Genomic DNA, 22,910 nt, shown 5'->3' on the forward strand with positions numbered 1-22,910 from the left:
TTTAGGCGCAACCTCAGAGCATTGTCATCAGCTTATTTATGCAACTTTCCATATCAGGAGAGTGGCACCATGAGGTACACTGACAGAGTGTGACCCTCAGAAGGGCAACCTTCACACGGCAAGCAGTTTGCAGAGTTGAGTATTGGAGGGTCAATAGAGAAAATGTAGCTAGTTAGAACACCTACTAGATAAGGTATTACCAAAGGTAAGAAGCTTGTTCATCTGATAAGAGACTTCTAGCTGCAGAATCATTACCTTAGAACAGGTACTCCTACAATGCCCCCTCGGAGTTAGGTGTGCGAAACAGATTTAGACCAAAAAGTCCTGCACGATCGAGCGAGCAAAATGTCGTTATGACAGACCGGACTGTCGAGGCAGTAGTGTTTGGTAAAACTGTGCAGAGATGCCGACAGAGCTGGCTAACATATGTCCATAATAGGGGCTCTATTGAAATGCGCACACAAGCCTTCAGAGGGTTGCTTTTTGGCCAGTGCATAGCAGATCTTTGTGAAGAGCACAATTTATCATAAGATGGTCTGTTTCTGCACAGCCTTCCCCATTTTTAGCACCAACATATGCTAGAAAGATTTGATGATCTACCTCAAACTCTTTGGAAACAAAGTAGAACAACAACACTCTTTCTGGGTCAAGACAGTGGAGTCTCTCCTCTTCTTTAGATGAGTGAGACTAAGCAAGAATGTAGCCAGGGTGATAGTAGGCCTACATGAAATGGTGTCACTACCCTTTGGAAGGAAGGAGGCACGTAGTTGAAGGACCAGCTTGTCTGGGTAAGGGGTGGTATATGGTGAGTGTGCACACAGTGCCTGCAGTCTGTGGACCCTTCTGGAATGTGTTATGGCCACTAGGAAAGCTGTCTTTATGGTTAGCAACCACAGTGGGCAGTTATGAAGCAGCTCAAAAGGTGCACACATCAGGAAAGTCAAAAGTAAGTTTAATTCCCACGGAGGCATGATAAATGGACTGGGTAAAATACATGTTGGAGGCCTTTAAGGAACCTAGTGACCACTGGTGACTTGAACAAAGAAGGTTATTCTTGCAACTGCAAAAATGCCAAAATGGGTGATAAATAGCCCTTAACTGTGCCGAGAGCCGAGCTCTGCTGAACCAAAGAGAGAACACACCGCAAAACGTGAGAAAGGGGTGCAGAGAGAGGTTTGAAGGTCTTGGATGCACCCCATGCCAAAAATCTGTCACAGCGGCAGGTGTTTAACATCTTAGTAGAGGGACGCCTGCCTGCCAGAACGCATCACAGACATCGGAAGGAAGGTCAAAAGCTACCAACTGTCACCATTCAATCTCCACGCATGAAGGTGGGGGTTCAGAGGACCGATGCTCATGCTCAACAGCTCGGGATACCAGGCTCTCTGTGCCCAAAATGGAGCCACAAGAAAGACTTTAGCCCAGTCGTTTCTGATCTTCCTGAAAACTCTATGGGCAGAAATGCATACAAGAGGCTAGAACGCCACTTGAGATAAAAAAAAATCTCCATACAAGAGCAGCCTTAGAAACTCTAGCGCACAGAAGCACTGACATTGTGCATTCTCAGCAGTGGCAAACAGACCTAACCAAGGTTCTCCCCATTTTTTAAAGAGACTTTGCACCACCTTCGGATGGAGATGCCATTCACAATCCGCTAGGTATCGATGGCTGAGTTAATCCGCATGCTTTGACCAGACCCAAGTAGGACACTGGTAAGGGTTTTATAAAATTAGAGCAAGGGTTCAGAGGGGGCAACCCCTTCCTGAAGCACCGCTGTCAAGAAGTTCATTTTGACTGTCCCTGAGGGCAACTGAACATCCAAGCCCTCAGCCACCATTCGCAACACCACAGAGAATAAAGACACTCCTCCATAGCCACAGTAGGGGGTAGGACCAAGCCAGTGTCTGATGAGGTGTCTAACCCACTAGCATCTGCCAGCTTCTCATACCAGCTGTCCTTTGCGTCATATAGGAGATGCTGATATTCATAAGGGTCCTTGGATCCCTCCCATTCGTCTCCCTTCCCAGGCCTGTCGAACAAAAAAAGCACTGTCTCCAACTCTGAGGGCACGTTCCCAGTCGGACGACGTTTCACTGGCTCAGTGTCCGAGTCGAGAATGACAATGGGGATGGAGATTTGGGAGTGTTGGCACTGGAGCAAGCGCTGAGGAAGGTTGCGGTCTTGTGGGCAGAGCTGCTTTGGCTCCGGCACCAGATCCAAGTGACCTGACTAGCACTGCCAGCCGGAATCCAGAAGGGGCTCCTCCTGAACCAACAGGACCTGAAGGCACACCAGAAGGCCGGGATGCCCAAATATGAGGTGCATGGAATCACAGAGCTCTTTTAGTTGGGTGGGATCGCTCCGGGTCTGGGAAAGTGAGGGAGGGGTGAAGAGTTCCCTGGCGCAGGCTCTGCAGAGGAGTGAGGCCTGGAGTGCCAACGCTCCTACGCCTCGTTGAAAGATATGGATGGGCACATCGAAGTGAAATACCTATTCAACGTATTCTTCTGGTGGGACTTACCCAATCACTTTGAGGCTCAGCGAGCAGTCCCGAGACCTTCTGCGCAACCAGGATTGTAAACGTCGTGGGGTCATCCAACGTTGGGCGGCAAGGGGCTTGAGGGAATGCTCTCTCAGTGCATACAGGCGCTTGGTGCAGCAGTCCTGGCAAGTCTTGGAGTCGTGGTCCCTCTCCAGGCAACACAGACAACCAAGTGTGAGTCTGTCACAGATCTTCCTGTGACAGGCATCCCATCGCTGAAACCCATAGGTTTTTTAGGGGATAACCTTGTCACATTCAGGGAATAAATTATTTAAAAAGTATTGACAAAAAGTCAAGAAAACAACATTCCAAAAGTGACTGAGGGGTAGCTCCTCACAGATCACTGATAACCGGTCCGGAAAGAAAAGGACTGACATCAAAGCACTGGGGTAGTCCCTGTATAGGTAATGTATATGTTACTTCTGACACGTACGACGCCAACGCAGAGCCACATGACACCATCTATTGGCGCGCAAGGGTACTGCTCAAAACTTTCTGGATCAGGTCTGACACCTGCAGAATATTCTAGGGTAAGGAATCTACAGTTACAAGTCTCTATCAGACATAAATGTTACAGTGTACAGAGAGAACAAAACCTCTGTCCTAACCTCCGTTTGATCCACTAAACTAGGTATGGCGTGCAATACAGGCCAGAGCTTTTAACAGCATGCTTAGGTAATATAGACACCGTGGTCTTGACAGTGCACACATGAACATTAGTTTGGACATAAGCCACAGAGCAAGGGCAGAATTCCAACAGAACTGAACTATGCCCCCCATTTACTGAGATATCACCACCTTTTGCTTAGCGAGAACATTTAGACGTTAAGCAGATTCAAGCTCTGTGTATCAGAAAGATAAGCTGTGCTACCACTGAGGGCCCTGGCTTAACCAGAATCAGCAAGAAGTTAAAGTCCATGAGTTAACTATTAGCAGACTGTGTGTGGACTTAAATTCAGTGTGGTTGGAGTGAGAGAATGCTGGTCATATCATACGGTAGCACCCCTTAAGGTCTATTGTTTCAAATAACCTCTTACTTATCTTAAGACAATTACTTATGGGTGTGGTATACACATGTGGCGGACTACACCAGGGCTTCATAAACATATTAAAACAGTACTTTTTCTGCTTGAACATCAACCCGACTACTCTATTAACAGGGAACGTAAATTAACTTAGTGACAAAATCCCTTTTGGCGTTTGAAATAGGCTGACTGTGGACAACAGCTGATAGTTTAACATGCATTATTTCATGTTCAACACTTTTTGGAAATTCACTATGTTACTAAAGGGGGTTAATATTTACTGCGTGGTACACTGCACCTCAAATTGCAATCAGAGTTGATCTGATTAATCCATTAGATCTATTTTAATTTGACTAATTAAAATTATGATAAGTGTAACCCCTGCATCATATAAAAGAATTGCCCCTTATTTTCACTTGTACTGCTTATCCGCAAGTGCCTCACACTTCATTGATGCAGCATTTATGTTTCTGCTTGAGTAGATAATACATGTGCATCTTATTTATAGAAAACTTCATATCATCCACAAGATGCTTTTTAGGCAGTAAAGCGACCGCACTTGAAAGCACTTGCTCAGCAGATCTTTTCGCCTACCACGGTATACGCAGGAGGCTCCCGCTTGAAAGTTGTGCTGTCCTCATATTATCTCTGACAGGACAACTGGTGAATGTTTGCCCTAAAAGTGTTGAAATAGTGGCCCTTTTCAGCAAATAAAAATAAGTACACACCAAAAATACGTTGTCTGCTCGCACGCTGGCTCGGAAACTTGTAAGGTTATTTTGAAAAGAAATGCTCCAACATTTGTGAGTTCAAATCCTGCTGTGACCTCACAAAAACACAACTTTTAGAAGTATAGATAAAGGCTTTGGCTTTTGAATGCTCTGGATTCTTGTTACAAATAAGAATTAACTCACCACATCAATTTTTAACCAGGTAATTCGAAGCAATAGGTCTGAGGGGGCACTATGTTGTTTTAGGGTATAAGAATGAGTGATCTAACCTCTCTCGACTTAAATGAAGCCCAGTACTATATTCTTATTAGTGAGTCTATCATATGCAGCACTTTCCTTTAAGTCTCACAGTGCATACCACCTTATTTATCGATTTTGAACTTGTGTATAGTGCAAAAAATATAAAAGGCAAGCCGAATCCTGGGCTGGGTTACACTACATATCTATCCCAAAAATGTTAAGGATACGATGGGGCAAAGGGTGCATTTGTAGACAATTAAGACCTCAAATGTAATATAATATTTAGCAACTGATTATGTGAACTAACAGTGACAGCAAGAACAGACTACCAAAAATGCAGATGAATGGTCTGCAGTGAAACGCAGAACAGACTGGAACGATCCATAACATAACATATTACACATCCTCAAATCAATTTCTAATGCAGGAGAAATTCATCTAGATCACAATATTTTAAAAGCAAAGGATGTATATAGATGTACACATATTTATACAGAAGGAAGACCTCTCCCGAACTGGCAAGTAGTTAACTGAACACTTACCAGATCATCTTGAGCAGGATCGTTATCAAAAATCTTCATTGGCGGAGGAAGTGGTGTGTGGGATTCTTCATCTGGTTCATCATCAACCCAGCCCTTTTTGGTCTTCTGCTACCACGAAAAACAAATAATAATTTATCTTTAAGGTTTCCATTGACAAGGGTCACTGCTTCAACCTATACTATTTGCTCTCCTTTTTGTTAATGAAAGCTAGGATCCAAAGTAGTAGCCACAGGGAGATCAGCTCTATAATCTGATAGGGTGTATCGAGCTATGTAATGAAAAGATAAAAATAGTTGGACATTTGGCATTGAATCATTTCTGGACTGTAAGGTTCAGACTTTGCTGATGAGGATCTACTATGAGATTCTTAAAGGCTAGTGAAAAGAAACTGCAAACATTAACAGTCAAATGCATCTTTGGTGTTCAAACAGTAGCTTTTAAACATGACAAATGGATTGCCAAAATCACTTCCATGAACCAAAGCAGTCGTGACGCCTTAATTCTTACTCCAATGCAACAACAACCTATCAAACAGTAACAATGAGTTTTCATCACAGATTCAGTAGCGGATTACTAACTTTATCAGTGTGCCTCAGTTAATCAATGCTTGTGGCAACTTATTTCGTTCCCAACTTTCTGAGGATAATATCTGTAATGGAGATGATGTATTTAGAAGCGCTAGCAAGCATATTTGATGTTTAATGTCTAACCTTTGGTGACATCTTTGTGTGTGAGCAAGCATTTTTAAGTGACAAAAATATCGGATTAGCCAGTGACTGGAGTGAAGAAAAACATTAGAGGTCCAGAAAAAAATGATAGATCCCAACACCAACATTGCAAAGATTAAAGGAGGAATATTTAGGGTAGAAAGCAGGAGCAAATTTCATGTTCACAAGCAAAAAAATAATTGAGGAGAAAGCACATTCAAGAAGAACACAGGAAAACTGGCAAAATGACTTGACAAATCCAGCTATTAAAATGGGATAGGATTCTTCTATGGATGGAAATGTGTAACGTTTTAGAAATGTTCTGAACAAAGCATATGAATAGCTCTTGGGTGTCTGAGAGTTAGACACTAAACGGCTTATTCACAAAAGCATTTTGGATTACGCAAGGTACTCTTCAATATGCCTTTCTAAATTGGCCACATAAGATAAAAAATGGGCATAATTATACATTATTGTTTCAAATAGAAGGGTTTTGTTCACGTTGCACTTTTCCTAACAGGGAATTGGATGTTTTAGGGCCAACTCACAAAGGCATGTGAAAGTACGTTAAACAGTAGCCCTGTAGTATTACTACCTGTAATCATAAATGTTATCATAAAATGGCCCTCTAGTCCACTGTACACCATTTATCACAGTAGAATCAAAGGATGATGCACCCTACCAACTGAGTAAGCAAGGTGCATTTTTTTTCTTTAATGTTATTTTAGTATTCGTTTCATTTCAGACTAACACGCTTAATGTAGAAAAGCATAGATTATACCAATAAACCTGTTCTCAATCCTCGAACACGCAAGGCAAAAACTTTGTAAATGCATCGAGAGACGCCTTAATCTAGAAAATAATCCAGGCAAGTACGATTACTTGTAAAATACTCATGCCCTTCATCTTCTTTCACCCTAGGCCATGCTTGCTAGCTCATATGATGTCACCATTGTTCAGAATATATCAGCTGAGGCTGAAGAACAAGCCTGATTTCCCGAACCAGCAGCCACTGAAATGCAAGAAGGGCATTATTGTTTTATAAAAAGAGTATTAAGAGCAACCCTCATAATTTTATCAGTAGGAATTCAGGATAGGAAGACCATAAACCAGAAAATATTGGTTCATGAAAGTCTTATTAAACATTACAGATTCTGGGGTCCACGGGTTGGCTATGTTCAATAGCTGCGGAAATGCTGGCAAGTAAAGTAGGTCACTTTTTAAAAGCACACATCGAGTATTAGATAAGTAAATGTAAAGGCTTCCATAATATACTTTCTTTACCTGAGCTGCCTGTGAGTTGCTTTTCTTCTCAAATTTGGAGATTGTATACAAAACGGAACCGCCCATTATTTGTATTGATGAGAATTATTAGCATTGACCTGTCTCGTGCAGCAAGTGACTTTTTAAGTTGAATTGAAAGAACCTCTTGCTAGTGCTCATCTTAAAATTTCCTAATATTTGGTATTGAACTTACATGGCGAGACGAACATTTCTAAGCAGACAAAGAGAAATTGTCTGCTCTAATGATGGTTCTAGGGAGTTGTGACGTACCCTATTTGTTATGTTAGCTTCGTATTTTAGTACTGCTTGAATTTCGGAACCTTCAAAGTCCTGCAGTCCATTACACGGGTTACACTTGATATGTATTTCCTAATTTGCATTCACCTGAAATCGCAGACTGTAAGTCTATTTTTCACAACAGAGCTCTCCATAGTTTCCTCGCTCCAACAATCAATTTTAATCAGCGAGCAGTACAATCATATGCAATTTTGTACCAGGAACAAATAGTTGTTTGCCTAAAGCAATTAAAAATGTCCTGCTGGAATGATGGTGTCACAATGATACGCCCCTAATATTGTAGGAAATGGTATATTAAATGCTATGAGCAATAAAGTATGATGAAGCCCATTGTTTTGGGGGAAAAATCTTCTCAGCCATTCCAGATTGCCATTTGATGCTCTTAAAACACAGCCAGGTACCAATGGAAAACCTTGTCCAGATTCACAAAATGCATTGCTCAGACTCGGCTATTTTCTGCTACAAGTGGGGGCCTTCACTGAGGTGTAAAGAGCTTAGTGAGTGCTCAAAGTGAGTCTCAAAGGAAGACGAAACCAGTGATAAGTTCAAAATATGGCTATTTCCAATGTGGACATCATGGGTTACCCTATCACACACTATATAGCATGATTGGTGTCTCTCTTATTTTTAGCTGCGGAGTGTCCAGAAGAATCTACTCTTATGTGTACCAAACAATCACAATATTGCGGCTTAGGCACTCATTAGAAGTGGCCCAAAATTCATCATCCGGGCAGTAACATAACTTGCCAACTGAACTGCAACTCAGACGCGAGGCATTTGTGTGTGTGTGGTAATTTTACATTTTTTCTTTACCAGGGACAATTGTCCTGCCAACACCGGAGGACTTTGTCATGTTATTTAAAGAAAAAAGCTGTGCACACGAGTTCACATGCTGGAATTGGTGCAGAAATATTGAATCCCTCACATTTCTACCCACTGCATAAGGACTACATGGGATCCATGTAATACTGCTACCTGGTAATACAGCTGACCCAGGTACTGACAGCACAGGCGCAGTATTATGGCCCCTAGAAGTCAGGTGAATTGCCAATGCTGTCCCTACTTTCTGTTGCAATCAGTGGCATAACAAAGGCCCCTGTGGTGCGGGGGGCCCGAGCTTCAGAGCTCCCCTCATCACAATACTCTGCTCTGAGAGCTCCTGGGTGAGTCTTGCGTTTCGTTACGCCACTGATGGCAATGTTCGGGTATGTAGTGGAGGTGTGTGTTATGGGGGAGAATACAGGAGTGGATGAGAATTGGGAATGGATGAGTGAATGGGACTGGAAAGGCTGACGGGGAAGAACAGATGATTGGATTGTTGGATGATTAATGGCAGTCCAAAAAAGGGAAAGTAATATAGCGAGTCCACAACATGAGAACTGTAATAGGTGAGCATATGCAGCACAGCTTTAACAGTGAACCAAGAGATTCGGGCACAGTATTAGAGTCATAAAGGAAGCATTCAATTGTGCAAACAATAGCTACACAGCAGGCTTGGCAGAGCACACCTAATATCTTTGCATCTGAAGGTAAAAGTGTAAGAAAGATTCATTTCTTGACATCTTTGTTGGATCAGTAATAAATATCTGTTAGTTCCGTCTGCTTTCGTAGTGTTTAGCACTCTTGCACCAGGCTATCTGTCATTAGATTTAAACCGACAAGCAAGCAGTCTTGAGTCACAACTGAACCGACAATTTGAAGATAAACGATTCAGAAATTCTACACTAAACCACGGTGTCCTTCTGAACTCAAAAGATAATGCTTAAGTCAGAGTATTTCATTTTCAGGTCGAGCGTGCAAATGCTTCTGACCTTTTGTTAGTATTGTGGGCTTTTAACCAAGCCCATGTCACGCCCATCACTTTCACTCATTTGTGGGCGTGCCTTTCAAAAATTCCTTGAGGTCATTGGTAAACGCTTCACGTTTGTCCTGCCTTGGGGCCGTTTTGTTAATGCCTTGCAGACTGACCCTGTAACATGGATTATTGCACAATCGGCGATATACTTCAGTGTGGGCAATCTTTTTTAATTTTGTCTCGCCTCTTCGTGCTCCATGACAGCCATGATAATCACAGCACAGAATACGTGCTGATCACATTGTTCACACTGTTACCTAATCAGTGTCATTTCTTCTGGCTATCCGCTAAGTACATTCTCCCTCCAGAAAGAACAATAATCGTCAGAGTTACTTTGACATTATATGCAGTCTGTGATCTACCTAGTACACGTTTTTTTACAGCAAGCATATTAACCTCTGCACTACCTTATGATGAGTCCAAGCTTCCACTAGATAAAACTATGCACCCTCTCCAGAAAGAACATTAATCACACAAGTTATTTTGACATTTTTACATTATATGCACTTTGTGATTTGCCTCGTACAGGTTCTTTGCAGGAGGCACATTAACACTCTCTGTTACCTTATCATGAGTCCAAGTTTCCACTAGACAATAGTATGTCCTTTCTCCAGAAAGAACATAAATCGTCAGTTATTTTGACATTCTTACATGACATGCACTTTGTGATTTGCCTAGTACACGTTCTTTGAAGCAGGTACATTAACCCTGAGTGCTACCTTATGATGATTACAAGCTTCCACTAGATAAAGTTATGTTCTCTTAGCTGCCATTGTGCTCACAGCACAAACTCTATCTGCAGTATTGTTTTTACATTATATGCACTCTAATCTGCTTAGTACATGTTCTTTGCAGCAGGCATATTAACCCATGTATACTACCTTATGATGAACTACAAGCTTCCAGTAGACAAAAGTATGTTCTCTCTCCAGAGTTAGTTTAAGATTTTTACATTATATGCACTCTGTCATCTGCCTAGTACACGTTGTTTGCAGCAGGCACATTAACCCTCTGCACTACCTTATGATGAATATAAGCTTCCACTAGACTAAAGTACCTTCTCTCTCCAGAAAGAAAATTAATCAGAGTTATTTTGACATTTTTAAATTAGATGCACTCCAAACAAAATAAATATCACAAATAGGAGAAAAACTGTTGTAACAGTGAGCTGAAGGGGCCGGGAGAGGCTGGACACAGAATATATAGACCCGATATAGCTTTAAAATGATGTTGCCTCAGTATTTAGTGCTTTAACACTTTTATGTAGCTGTGTTACTGCATAGCGCTTGAAAGCTAGTTTCTGCTTTGAAGAGGTTTGTTTTTTTTGGGCCTCCAGGAATAAATAGATATTTGTTGTAGTGCAATATTACAACTTTACTGAACTCCTTAGTAAATACCTTTGAAATTTGTGCACTACTGACACTTCCAATCCCTATGCAGGCAGCCAACCCCAGCTTGTGAGGTGAAGCTGCAGTCTGTGATGAAAACAGTCAGGTAAGGTGCTGAAATCTTGGCTTTGCCATGTTTTTACTGTGATACACTACGATTACAGGGGGCACTCCAACTGTAATATCGTAAAGTTGGAAGCCAGCCCTTGAAGTAGTATTCATAGAGTTGTCCAGCTCCCTATTTCAAAACATTATTTCCTCATTTGGATTATGTTTCTGCTTTGCAGTCTGGGACTTGTAGTTTTATTTTTATAACATGATGCAAGCTGTAAACCAGTCCTTGGATTAGTATTCACAGAGTTACCCAGCTTCCTAGTTTGATGCGTGATTCGCTCATTTAGTTAATGTTTCTACTTTGCATTCTGGGACTTGTAGTCTTATTTTTATAATATGCTACAAGCTGCAAATACAAAGCAGAAACCTGACTAAATGAACTACACACATTTGAGTCTGTGAAACTTGAGCTGTGTGTGTACGCCATCCTGCAGTAAAGGGACAGTGATACAGTAAGCACACATTCTTAGAGTACAATTATTTATTTGTTGCCCCGCTGGCAATGTTGCCTGTACCAAATGCCAATTAAATATGTTTTGCGCCTAGGAGTAGTTTGTGTTTTAAGGGCCTTGTTTGAAAAAATATTTCAGTAGACCTACTAGCCATTTAGTTATATGCAAGGCCACTGGAATAATGTGGCAGAAAGGACCAAAAAATGCAGCAGGGTTGACCAATTAATGTAGCAAAGAAGTCCAGTAATGAATTTACAATGCCAATTGCTCCACTTCAAGTAAATGCGAGACCTATTGCATTGGAAACACTTGTCTGAGGAAGGTGCCTGTACAGCCTACAGGGCCAACTTAGTAAACAATATATCTTACTTCAAAAGGATGACACACCCTAGCCAACGGCAGTGTGGCTAGGCAAGTACATAGAAAACAAACAGTAGGCCTTGTAGGTTTATGGACATAGATTCAGTTGACTGAATATATCCACAATACCAGCTCGTGTTTCACCAAAGCTAGGAAATGCTTCCTAATCTTTACCATTGCGAGGCACTCGTACAACATTAATTCAACAGTAACAATGTCTGCTTTGTAGTTACAAGGGCGTACTAAGTAACAATTGCCAATCCAGACCACAGTACAATGACCTTTAGACAGGGAATGGAAATGGAATTTACAGTGTGAGGGGCTGAAAAAGGACCGGCTGTAGGATGTGTGTGAAGCAGATCCCTTAGTAAATCTAAAAAAGCACACAGAAATGAGAGCACGCCATATTTAGAGGAAGCTTTAAAAATGCTAACTACTGGCACAACAATTCAATATGGTTCTGGGCTTTCCTTCAAGTATAGCGTTACTATGCCATGAAAATAATTGGACAAGATAGTCGAGGTTTCAAGTTAATTCAGACATTTCTAGCTCTGGACCTTAAAGTGAGAGCAGAGTTTAAAAACCATTCAATCAGTAGATTACAGGAATGAAACACTTTCACATATCTGCACGTGTCATTACTCAAAATTCCTCTCCACACTGTGGTAGTACTTCTTCAATACTCTTTAAGATCAAACAATAAACACTCGAATTACAGCAATGAAAAGATGAATACCTCATCTGCGCTGTCTCCTTGAGGAGTAGAGTCATCTCCGGGTTTTGGTGACCCTGGGTCAAAGCTCTTACGCCCTTCCCGACCTTTCTTTGGCTTCTTCATGTTGCTCTCGGCCTTTCCGCTGTTGAGCCTGCGCACTGGACTGGTCAGCCACTTTTTGAGGGTGTTGGTGGACCGCTTCGGCCCTGGAGAGCTCTGAATTGAGTTCAATGATGGCTGAGCTTGTAAATTGGCCACTGATTCAGACTTGCCTCCATTTTCACTGTTAGAGGTCGAATATGCATCTGCAACAAAATACATAACTTGTTATGATGGCCAAGAGATCCACTTCCAGATGTTACACCCTAGCAGTTCTATTTGCTGACATGACTCAAAATTTCAGATATAACACACTAATCTGCTAAAACTGTCACTAAATATCCCACTTCAACATAGGACACATCAACATGTGTGTCCTGACACAAACCTCTACGTCCAGATCTGAGTCACTTAAGGTTACACATTCAGACAAGACATACTACCACTCCTGGTTCAAGACATGACTCAACAAGACCTCTTCTTCCAGGCAGGAAAAATACTTCCCTTCTCTGACATACCAAGATTTTTGCAGTAAAATATAAAATGCCAAGACTTCTGCAAACTAACATTTCCACTCACAAATATAGCGTGATAAGAGTTCACAACCAGGTAGAGCACATGAAGACTTTCACTTCTCCAACGTATGTGACGTTATTCATGTTAAGACATAAACAAAGAAGTCCCACTTCCAGAAATGACAGAATAGAATTAAACTTCTAGACACAGTATGTTATACCTTCCACAACAACACAACACGCAGTAACAGTCATTTCTTGACATGTCATTCAAACTCTTTGACTGCTACATATCATACAAATGACTTTTCATCCAAAACCTGACGTTCAAAGACTTCCACAATCCAAGACATTAGGCAGAAACGTTCACAATTCTGAGACAGATATGCACAGAGTGTGTTTCTAAAATGTGGTCACCTAAAACCACATTTACCTTTGTAGGAGATGTACTTTGTAAAATAGTATTGCATTCATTGTAAACCTTTGGCTAAATAGAAAAGCTAATCACAAATATTATTTTCCCACCAATGAGCTACTACTCAGTTTGGTGTGTTAGCTTTTTATATGATATAAAAAGTGCTCGGTCTAAATGTAAGGAGGCAACGGACCATATTTTGCTAAATAGGAAGAAGGATCAAAGGAATAAAGACAGTCTCTATTAAGAATTGTTCCCATCTTCCTTCTACTGTGCTGGAGGATATATGGGTTATGGGAACGGTACATAGTTATGTATTACCGCCCCCTTCACCCTAAAGAATATCTCATGAAGGAGCCAGGGCATTCCTTCTGCAATAAGGAAAACAGCAACTCTGCAGAAAATACTGCATCCCGGAAAGAATAAAAACTGGCTTTTTGTTTTACAATTAGCCAGAGTAATGGGAAATAATACTTTGCACTTTGACCTATGAACGTTCTTCGTAATTTCATCCTCATGAAAGCGTTCTTTTTGAGGAAGTATAAAGATCTACAGTCTCCCTGACCACATATAGTAGAGTATTTGACAAAAGCATTTGTAGCTATCAGCACACATGAAAAGTAAAGCCATTTCATCATTTTCTAGCAGGGATACAAAAAATATACGTTTTCTGGCATGTTACCCTTGCTTCAATACATTAATTTAAAAAAAATATGTTTTATCCAATGTATCTGTCAAATTGAATAACCAAGGTATTTTCCTGTCAAAATAGCCTATGTCTTAGTGCAGCTTCTGTCAATAACGCACCATTATCCAATAACTTGTACCTTACTAGGATTCATAAGAATCACTAAACGAGAGGCTGATAGAATACTCTAACAAATGACGACATACAAGAGATAATGCACTAAGTCTTACGCAATGCCGCTCCATCTAATCTGTTACCAAATTTGAGAGGTGATGTTTTCTCGCAACAACACAAGCATCCCGCCTGCCTCACACAAGCAACCATCCCAGCCACCAGTAACCAAACTCAGACTCACCCTCCCCGAATCCCCAAGAAAGACCAAAAATTCCGAGCATAGGCACCCACGAACACCTAGACCAGTACCAGTGATGCCTAGAGGTAAAGACGTTCTTTGGGGATTACACGTTTGCCACATCCAACAGCGCTTGTGTTAGTAAAAGGTTAGACCACAACACCAGTTTCAAAAATAAGGTCAAAGTTTAGAATTTTTCACTACATTATGGACAAGACAAACACATGAACAATGTAATAGTATTAGAACACCTTCCCCAATAGCCAAAAATAGTATTACAGCACACCAAAAGATGTTGCATACTTCTGTAGACTTCCTACCATCACAGAATTGCGATACACCTACATATACTGATACACAAAGGATTATAACATTTAGAACTCTGCATCAGTTGGTCTTCGAGCCACTAATTAATTGAACAGCTCGCCGACAATATTGCATCCTGTTTACTAAAGGCAGGGATCCAATTAACCCAACTGAAAAACTAATTGCATTGCGTCTAAAATTCGTTGAGTGCACTTGAATCTAAGCCACCTGTCTACATGTTGAAACTGGCACTTAGGAAGTAAAAATAGAAAATTGCAGCTTTCAATGCCAGCCAACTTAAAATGGTTTCCAGCTGAAGGTCACCCTGGAGAACAACGGCTTCCATTGACATCTGGTTTCGAGTGTAGCTCCTGAGGAGGATCTGCATTTGTACTTTGTCTCTCAGAAGTTTGGCCTCAGAATGAACGGTTAGTGTAAAGCGTCAGAAGGACGGTGTCAACACACAAAATAAAATAAGTACTTGTCAAGCTTCGCATCTCCATGTAGATTAGTTCACAAGGTCACAACTTGAAAATGCCTGTAATGGAGCACTATACATTTACGGGAAGGGGGTCTTTATCCTATAAAATGGGAAATGGCCATTGATGGAATTATATGTAAAGTGTTTACTTAGTTGCAGTACATCAGAAAGCTACGTTGAAGCGAGGGTCTCTCTTTCCTATTGGATTTTCTATGAAGGACGTGATGGCATTTGATATGAACAGTCACCAAAACAAATTTTGGGTTTCACAAATGTGTGGAAAGTAGACATTGGCCTTAGATAAAGGTGAGGAATATTTTTCTTTCTCAAGCCTTACTGCCCATTTTAAATACACATTGATAAAACCAAATCGATCTTGCCTTGGTTGACAGCATTTTGGCTTTGTCAATGCTTGGTTTTTGTTATAACTTTTGTAAAACCTTATTGTTGGAGGAGCTGGTACGCCTTAGCCAATATGAAAAAAAAAAAATCATACGTTAAGAGCAAAAAATATACTTTTTAATCTCAAAAGACAGACACTGCTGTAGGAATCTCTGGCATTGAAGGGGGGGGGGGAGAAAGAGTGTGTGAGACAGAGAGAGAGAGAGAGAGAGAGACAGAGACAGAGAGAGAGAGAGACAGAGAGAGAGAGAGACAGAGAGACAGAGAGACAGAGACAGAGAGACAGAGAGACAGAGACAGAGAGAGAGAGAGAGAGAGAGAGGGAGAGAGAGAGAGAGAGAGAATTTTCCCTGTAAAAGAGCAGAATGTAATCACTCCCAGTGACGTTACCAACGGCTAATGCGCACTAACCCATGCTGTAGTGGGCAGAATAAAAATGTGAATGACAATATGAATGAAGAGGGCAATCTAAGCACTTGTGTGAGTAATTACATTATCAATGTTTCTGTTTCAGTGTAAGAGTGACAGAAAAACATGACCGTCAAAAGACACCTATGTTGGTGGAGACCAAGAGAAAACAGGAGGCAAGAGTGAAAATATAGTTTTTTAGCTTTTGCCCAGCCACAGCGCAATCTGGAGTCCACCTGGAAAACTGTGGTCTGCTTATCCATCTAAAAGACCCAACAATTAGAGCAAGCTGCAATGCTGTCAAGGTTCCACTGGGTCCCAGAATGAGTCCCAGTACCTTCAGGGAAATGTAGTTCTCCTAACACGAAGAGTTAATGTTGCCAAGGAGAGACAGGCCTCGCGTTAATTTTTGGAAGTTGTAACATTTCATGCTACAACACTTGGAAAACTTCCACTTTTTTGTAAAATCTTAAAAGTTCTTGTGGGGATGACTTCCATGACAATAAAACTGAAGTCTGTATTTAATGAGGAAGGAATCTTCAGGATTTGTAGTTTTGTTTAATTCAGCGGGAATAGTATATGGTTAAACAGTGAATAGCCCAAATGAGAACTGAGAGGAGCTTAGTGAGGGAGTTAGTGAGGCAAAGAGGGGATAAAACGTGGGTGTTGTGAGGTATTTTTCTTGGCAAATCTATTTTTGTTTTCTGCGTTATTTACTTGATAACAACAAAAAGAGGAAAACGTGGAATTCCTAAGCACATTTATCTTGTTAGAGGTTGCACTCTGAGGAAGTATGAGATAAGGAGCAGTTGCTCAAACTTGTTGTAAACCTGGAGTTATATTTGCTACGAACAAAAACATTTACCCATTTACCCTAGGAGATGGACAACCCTTTTCAACGTAAAGACTCAGGGATTACCACACCTACCACAGCACGTGGTTTTTATATCTATATTTTTACACTTTCTTGCACCAGGCTCTAAATGACCCCCTTTAGAAAGGTGTTTTTGGTCAAAGCCAGCTCCAACAAAGAAATCAGAATAGTAAATTGGCTTTCTTAATGGTCACATTCCCAACAGCAAAAAAACATACAGAGGCTTGCTGTGGTCGTTTCATGACTTTTGAAATCGACACACACGAATATATTCAAAGGAACCTCACAATCTAAATGCTTGTGCCTGGTTTAAGATTTGAAGTGGTCTATGAAAAAAGGTTTTCACTTGGTTATCATTTGCTAGTTGCCATTTGAGACAGATTCCAGAATTGTGTGTCATGTTCTTCTATAAACCACACTTAATCAGAGCGTACAAGGTCAGCAGAATTGCAAGGTCAGTGGCGTGTTCTTTTTTAAGCAATGCACACAGGCCATATTTTCCTTCTGGGAGCCAATTTGGAAAGTAGTACAGGTTATAATCCTGGATTAGAAAAAGTGCAAAATTGCCACATTTCTCACGTTCAGAGATCCCTTCCTGCACAAAGGATCAGTCAGCCAGAAGCAGCTGCCACGCCTGGTCCAATAACAGTGAAAACACATACAGGGTGATAAGACTGGCTCAGGCAGGGAGTTCAAAGGTGCTGGAATGCACATAGAGTGAGACGACAACTTTTGATTTATTTATTTAAGATACGCAGACACTGAGCCAGCACAAGGACTTTGGTGAGATTTGGATACACTAAATTCAAATCACTAAGGAAAAAAATATTCTGGAAGAACTGTGACAATGGAATAACAGAAGGCACACGGAATGGAAAACAGGGCACGTGAATTACAGTAAATGAGTACTGGAAAAAAAAATGACAGTTTCAATTTCTAAACACTGGAGTTTCCTTAGATATGATCTTGAGTGGTGCGATCATACTATCAAAGGCAATAACAGACATATACTAGGTCCAACTGTTTTCAGTGCTTAATACGTGCTGGAGGTGGGCACCTCTACTCACTTTCGGGGAGTGGGGCACCTGTGCTTTCACTTGCAACAGATGTTGTTTAGAAGAGGCTTGCAGCCTGCAAATTACTTAACATTTGCTGCCTTTTAATTGGTCACCATGTGCTGGATTCACCTCCTTTTTTGGCTTAAGCATGGACCTAGTACTGATTGCTTCAGCTTGATTGCAGTCCTCCTGGTGATCGAGATGTCATTGAAGCTCACCTCCCTTGGTGTACTTTTTATTGTATATAGCTATATTATACTATGGTGCATGGACCTCAAGGAAGCCCTTTCCTCCTCTGCAATGGATGTTTCTCGTGATAGCAGATGTTACCTGCTTCCAAATGTATTTGAACTAGGACACAGACACGAGCTAATTACTTTCTTTGTGCAATAGGATATTTTGTCAAATGCCATATTTTTGGGAAATGGGAAAGTTAACTTCTCAGACTTACAAGGATTTCCAAAGCCAAATAGGTCTTACCTTGGAGAGTATTAGTGTTGCCATTGCCTTTTGTTCATGCTGTACAGCATGGGCATTGCTGACTTTATTTGTAGCCATGTTGTATAGGAGCATGGCTGCTGTACAACATGGCTAAAAATAACAACAACAAGCATATTCAAAGCCAATGCGTCTCACCTATGCAACAGCTACTGGAATTGCCAATATGTGGAGTAGTGTCAGAGTGGCACAGAGTGGAGTAAAGGTTAGTGGCACAGAGTGGAGTAAAGCATCAAAGAGTGGACCGTAGCAGACTGTAGTGGCAGAGTGGCCTAGAGTGAAGTGGCGTAAAGTACTGTGGAGCAGTGTGGATTGGAACAGGGAGCATTGGTTTTAAGTAAAGTGGTGCAGAGTGCATTGGCATAGAGTGCAGTGATGTAGAATAGAGGGAAGTGATGCTGAGTGGAGTGGGGCAGCATGAATTGCAGTGACAGTGCAATGGCTCAGGATGGAATGACGTAGGGTGAAGTGGCACAGGGTGGAGTAGAATATGGCATGGAGTGCTTCAGAGTAGACTGGAGTGGCATAGTGGTGCAGGAAAGAGTGGTGTATAGGGCATTGGCATGGAGTGATGCATTTTAGAGCGTCTTAGAGTGTAGTGGCACAGAGCTGAGTGGTACAAAATACTGTGCAACGGCAGAGTGCAGTGGTGTTGAGTAACATGGAGTTAACTGGAGGAGAGTGCAGTCTTGCTGTGTAGTGTGTCGCAGAGTGCACTGTCAGAGGGGTGCAGACTAGAGGGGTGTATAGAGCAGTGGTATAGACAGAAGTGGTACAGAGTACAGTGGTGCAGAGTAGAACAGAGTACAGTGACGTAGAGCGCAATGGTGTAGAGTTGTGTAGTGTGCAGTGGTGTAGTGTTGTAGAGTACAGTGGTGTAGTGTTGTAGAGTACAGTGGTGTAAAGTGCAGTGGTGTAGAGTGCATTGGCGTAGAATGCATTGGTTTTGAATAAAGTGGTGTAGAGTGCTGTTTAGAGTAGAGTGGACTATAGTAGGATGGTGTAGAGAGGCACAAAGTGGTGCAGCATTGGCTTAAGTGGTGGTGAGCGCGAAGGCACAGAATAGAATGGTGTAGAGTGCAGTGGCATGGAGTAGATTATTTCAGAGTAGAGTGAAGTTTTGCAGGGTAGAGTGGAGTGCAATACAGTGAACTGGTTTTGAGTAACGTGGTACAGAGTGCACTGGCATGGAATGCAGTGATATAGAGTGGTGCAGCAGTGCAGAGTAGAGGGCTGCAGATTGGAGTGGTGCCGTGTGAAATGGAGCAGAGTGCAATGGCGCAGGGTAGACTGCTTCAGAGTAGAGTGAACTGGTGCACTGTGGAGTGGTGCACAGTAGAGTACATTGGCGTAGAGTGGCAGTGTGCAGTGAGGCAGTACCACAATTCAGCAGTGTACAATGCAACATCAGAGAATCCAGTGGTATAGATTATGATGGTGCATAAGCGAGTGCAGTGGATCAGAATGGAGTGTAGTAGCATAGAGTACAGTGGCACAGTGAGAGGGCAGTGGCTTAGGGTGGTGCAGAGTAGAGTGCAGTGGTGCAGTAGTGCAGAGAGTGCAGTGGTGTACAGTGCAGTCACAGCGCATTGGCCTAGAGTGCAGTAGCACAGACAACAGTGGTGCAAAGTAGAGAGCAGTGTCTTAGAGTGGCGTAGGTGGAGTGGTTGCAGAGTGGAGCACAGTGGCACAGAGTGCAGTGGCGTAGAAAGTAATGGCGTAGAGTAAAGTGGTGTTGAACGTAGCGACAGAGTGCAGTGGTGCAGATCAGAGTGGCATATGGTAGATTGGCATAGAGTGATTGGGCGTAGAGTTGGGAGTTACAGAATAAAGTTCATTAGCAGCGAGTATTGGCATAGAGTACAGTGGCATAGAGTGGAGTTGTGCAGAATAGTTTGGAGTGGTCTAGTCTGGAGTAGTGTAGAGTGCAGTAGCAACAAGTGCAGTGGTGTAGAACAGAGTGGCATAAAGTGTATAGGCATAGAGTGGAGTGGTGCAAAGTAGAGATGTGGAATGAAGTAGTGTGGTGCAGAATAGAGTGCAATTGTGGGGATTGGAGTGCCATAGAGTGGAGTATACATGGTGTGGTAGCACACTGCCATTACAGACAACACATTTTCAATTAAAATTTCTATTACAAATGGCATCACCTAGGGTAGTGATTTGATTTGATCTTAATAAAGCACTTATTTACAACACTACAGAATTTAAAAAATGTGCTTAATTAGTGCATTCCTAATTTTGATGTATTCTGAAATACTTGCAGTTCATTTAAATGTTGTGTGTTAGAAACAAAACCATTTCTACCCCCAACATCCAGCAAGATTGTCATATAAATTCTCTCACTTAAGTCAGAGAAAGAAAAGAAAACATGAAGCTCCCTCAGAAGACAGCTTAACATTTGACCTCAAGTCTTTGAATGCACAGCAAATGTGCCAAGATAAGAAGATTTGCAGGTCTGTTTACAGAAAGGAGCACTTGTGATAGTATACAAAGGGAGTTAGTGTGAAAAGGCTTTGCTCCTTGAGGGGGACAGACTCACCCTGGACAGCCTAAAACAAAAAAAGCCAGCAAACAGAAAACCAGAAATGTGAGTTACAAAGCACAAAGGCAATGGTAAGCAACAGGCAGAATGCATTCTCAAGGATGTTTTCTTAATGTCATCAAGATGTCTTTAGAAACCAGACAGCTGAGCTTTCTGGCTTCGACCTAAAAAGGACTGATGCACCCATTGCTCATGCGCCTTTTTTTTTTTTTTTTTTTTTTTTAAGTGTATATGCCCTGGCTGCATCATAACGCTTTTTAAATTTTGTTTTAGTCACATTTCAAAGCATCCCTGCTGCTATACAGCATTGCTACAAAACATTGCCAAAGCTCCTAACTCTCACAGGAGAGACCTATTTTCTTTGACAATGCTGGTTAATCATCAGATCAGCAGAAAAGAGAAAGAAGGAATAAGAAAATATAGCAAACTGTGACATAGGGGACAGAAGTGGAAGAGTGAGTCAAAAGGTGGAATCAATAATAGGCAGTCGTGGAGCTCGTCGATAATGGCATTTGACTATGCCAGTGGCTCTTAAAAACTATGGACCGGCACTTATTTTTAAAAAAATTGTGTATTCATTACAAATTAAGCACAGGTTGTCTTTGCTTGATGGCAGGATTATTTGCATACAAAACTGATTAAATAAAAGTCTCTCGTCCAGAAAATTCTGTAATTTCAATAAGAAAAGTGGAGAGTGTTTGAACTTTTAGCTGTATGGATATGAAAAATTGTGTAAAGGGTGCATAGGGATAATGATTATGTTGCTGTACGTAAGATTAAATAATGCTTTGAGAGTTTAACCTACAGATGAACTGACTTGGGCCACGCCTGTCTTAGCTCTCCTATCAACTGATCTTGTATACCAACATTCATGATTTACTTGTGGCAATAAGAAACAAGAGAATTTTAAGTGTACATGAGTACGTCTTCAGCGGTAAGCTCTAACGCCTAACTGTTTAGTCGGCAGGCGAAAGTACTGACCAATAACAGCTAAAGGTCACACAAAAAGTGTACCTCATTGGCCCTCAGGACACTCACTCACAACTGGGTACTAACAGACCCGGCAGCATTTTACAACATGATTCTGCATAACAAATAGTGAAATACACATTTCCACTTTTTGCAACGGTTACTGGGAAATATGCACGAGCTACAAACACGGGTTCCTCTATGTAAGTATCCAAGATAACGAAAGAGAAAATCTTCATCTCCCTGCTACACCTTGAGCTGCCGCAAGAACTCAGTAAAACGTTTGACTTCTCGGTGAGAATCTAAGGAAAAGTGCACGGATGCAGCATTCCGATTGGAGATGAGCAATATGAAACACAAACATCACCATTAACAGAAACATAATTAAGAATTACTCACAGTTGGCTCCGTGCAAGTTGTGTTGTGCTGCTCTTTTTAGGTTACTTGGGCTAATAAATTTCGTCATAGAAAACCTGAACATTATCAACTGATTTTCACAATGTTTACGTAACCATTGTTTGTCAACAGGTTGTTTTACAAAGTACAACCATTTTATTTATTTATTTTTTGCAGATGAGGCAACAGTAAAACATGTTTTTTTTCAATGTCAATTTCTCCTTTCGCTTTAGAAAAACTGTCCAATATTGGCCTTTTGTTTTTACTGCTTCCCACGTCATACGAGTGTGCTACATGCATTTGCCCATTGTCCATATCAGCTTAAAAGTATGGAGCTTGATCACAACGTATTATGTGTAATATTTACAAATGCAACTATGGTTCAAAGATCAGTATTGCGAAACTTTGCTTTCGAAACGCATGAACAAGACGATGAAAATGAGAGACAAGACTATTGTAGCACCAGGAGATTATATCAAATAGGATACGAATGACGTCGAACGAACGCAAAGAAAAGAAAACGTGTCTAGCAACAAACATCAATATAACAGAAACCAGTTTCACGTTTATGATACAAAACTAAAAAAAAAATCAGTTCAAATGTGTGACTGAACCAGAAAACCACGAAAACAGAATGACAGACAGAAGCACT

General features: G+C 41.3%; 1 protein-coding gene across 8 annotated transcripts in view; it reads right to left on the reverse strand.

Annotated features, from left to right (window-relative positions):
• KALRN (kalirin RhoGEF kinase) overlaps positions 1–22,910 on the reverse strand; it is a 1,333,112-nt gene that overhangs the window by 232,515 nt on the left and 1,077,687 nt on the right. For 5 of the 8 annotated variants that reach the window (XM_069224644.1, XM_069224641.1, XM_069224646.1 and 2 more), the window contains 2 exons: positions 12,274–12,557; positions 5,081–5,188 (listed from right to left, as the gene is read on the reverse strand). In XM_069224644.1, coding sequence (XP_069080745.1) covers positions 5,081–5,188; positions 12,274–12,557 — 392 coding nt within the window. The remainder of the gene's footprint in view (positions 1–5,080; positions 5,189–12,273; positions 12,558–22,910) is intronic. The other 3 variants (XM_069224642.1, XM_069224647.1, XM_069224649.1) reach the window with 1 other exon arrangement.

Source organism: Pleurodeles waltl, chromosome 3_1 (assembly GCF_031143425.1).
Source record: "Pleurodeles waltl isolate 20211129_DDA chromosome 3_1, aPleWal1.hap1.20221129, whole genome shotgun sequence".
NCBI classification, from domain to species: domain Eukaryota; kingdom Metazoa; phylum Chordata; class Amphibia; order Caudata; family Salamandridae; genus Pleurodeles; species Pleurodeles waltl.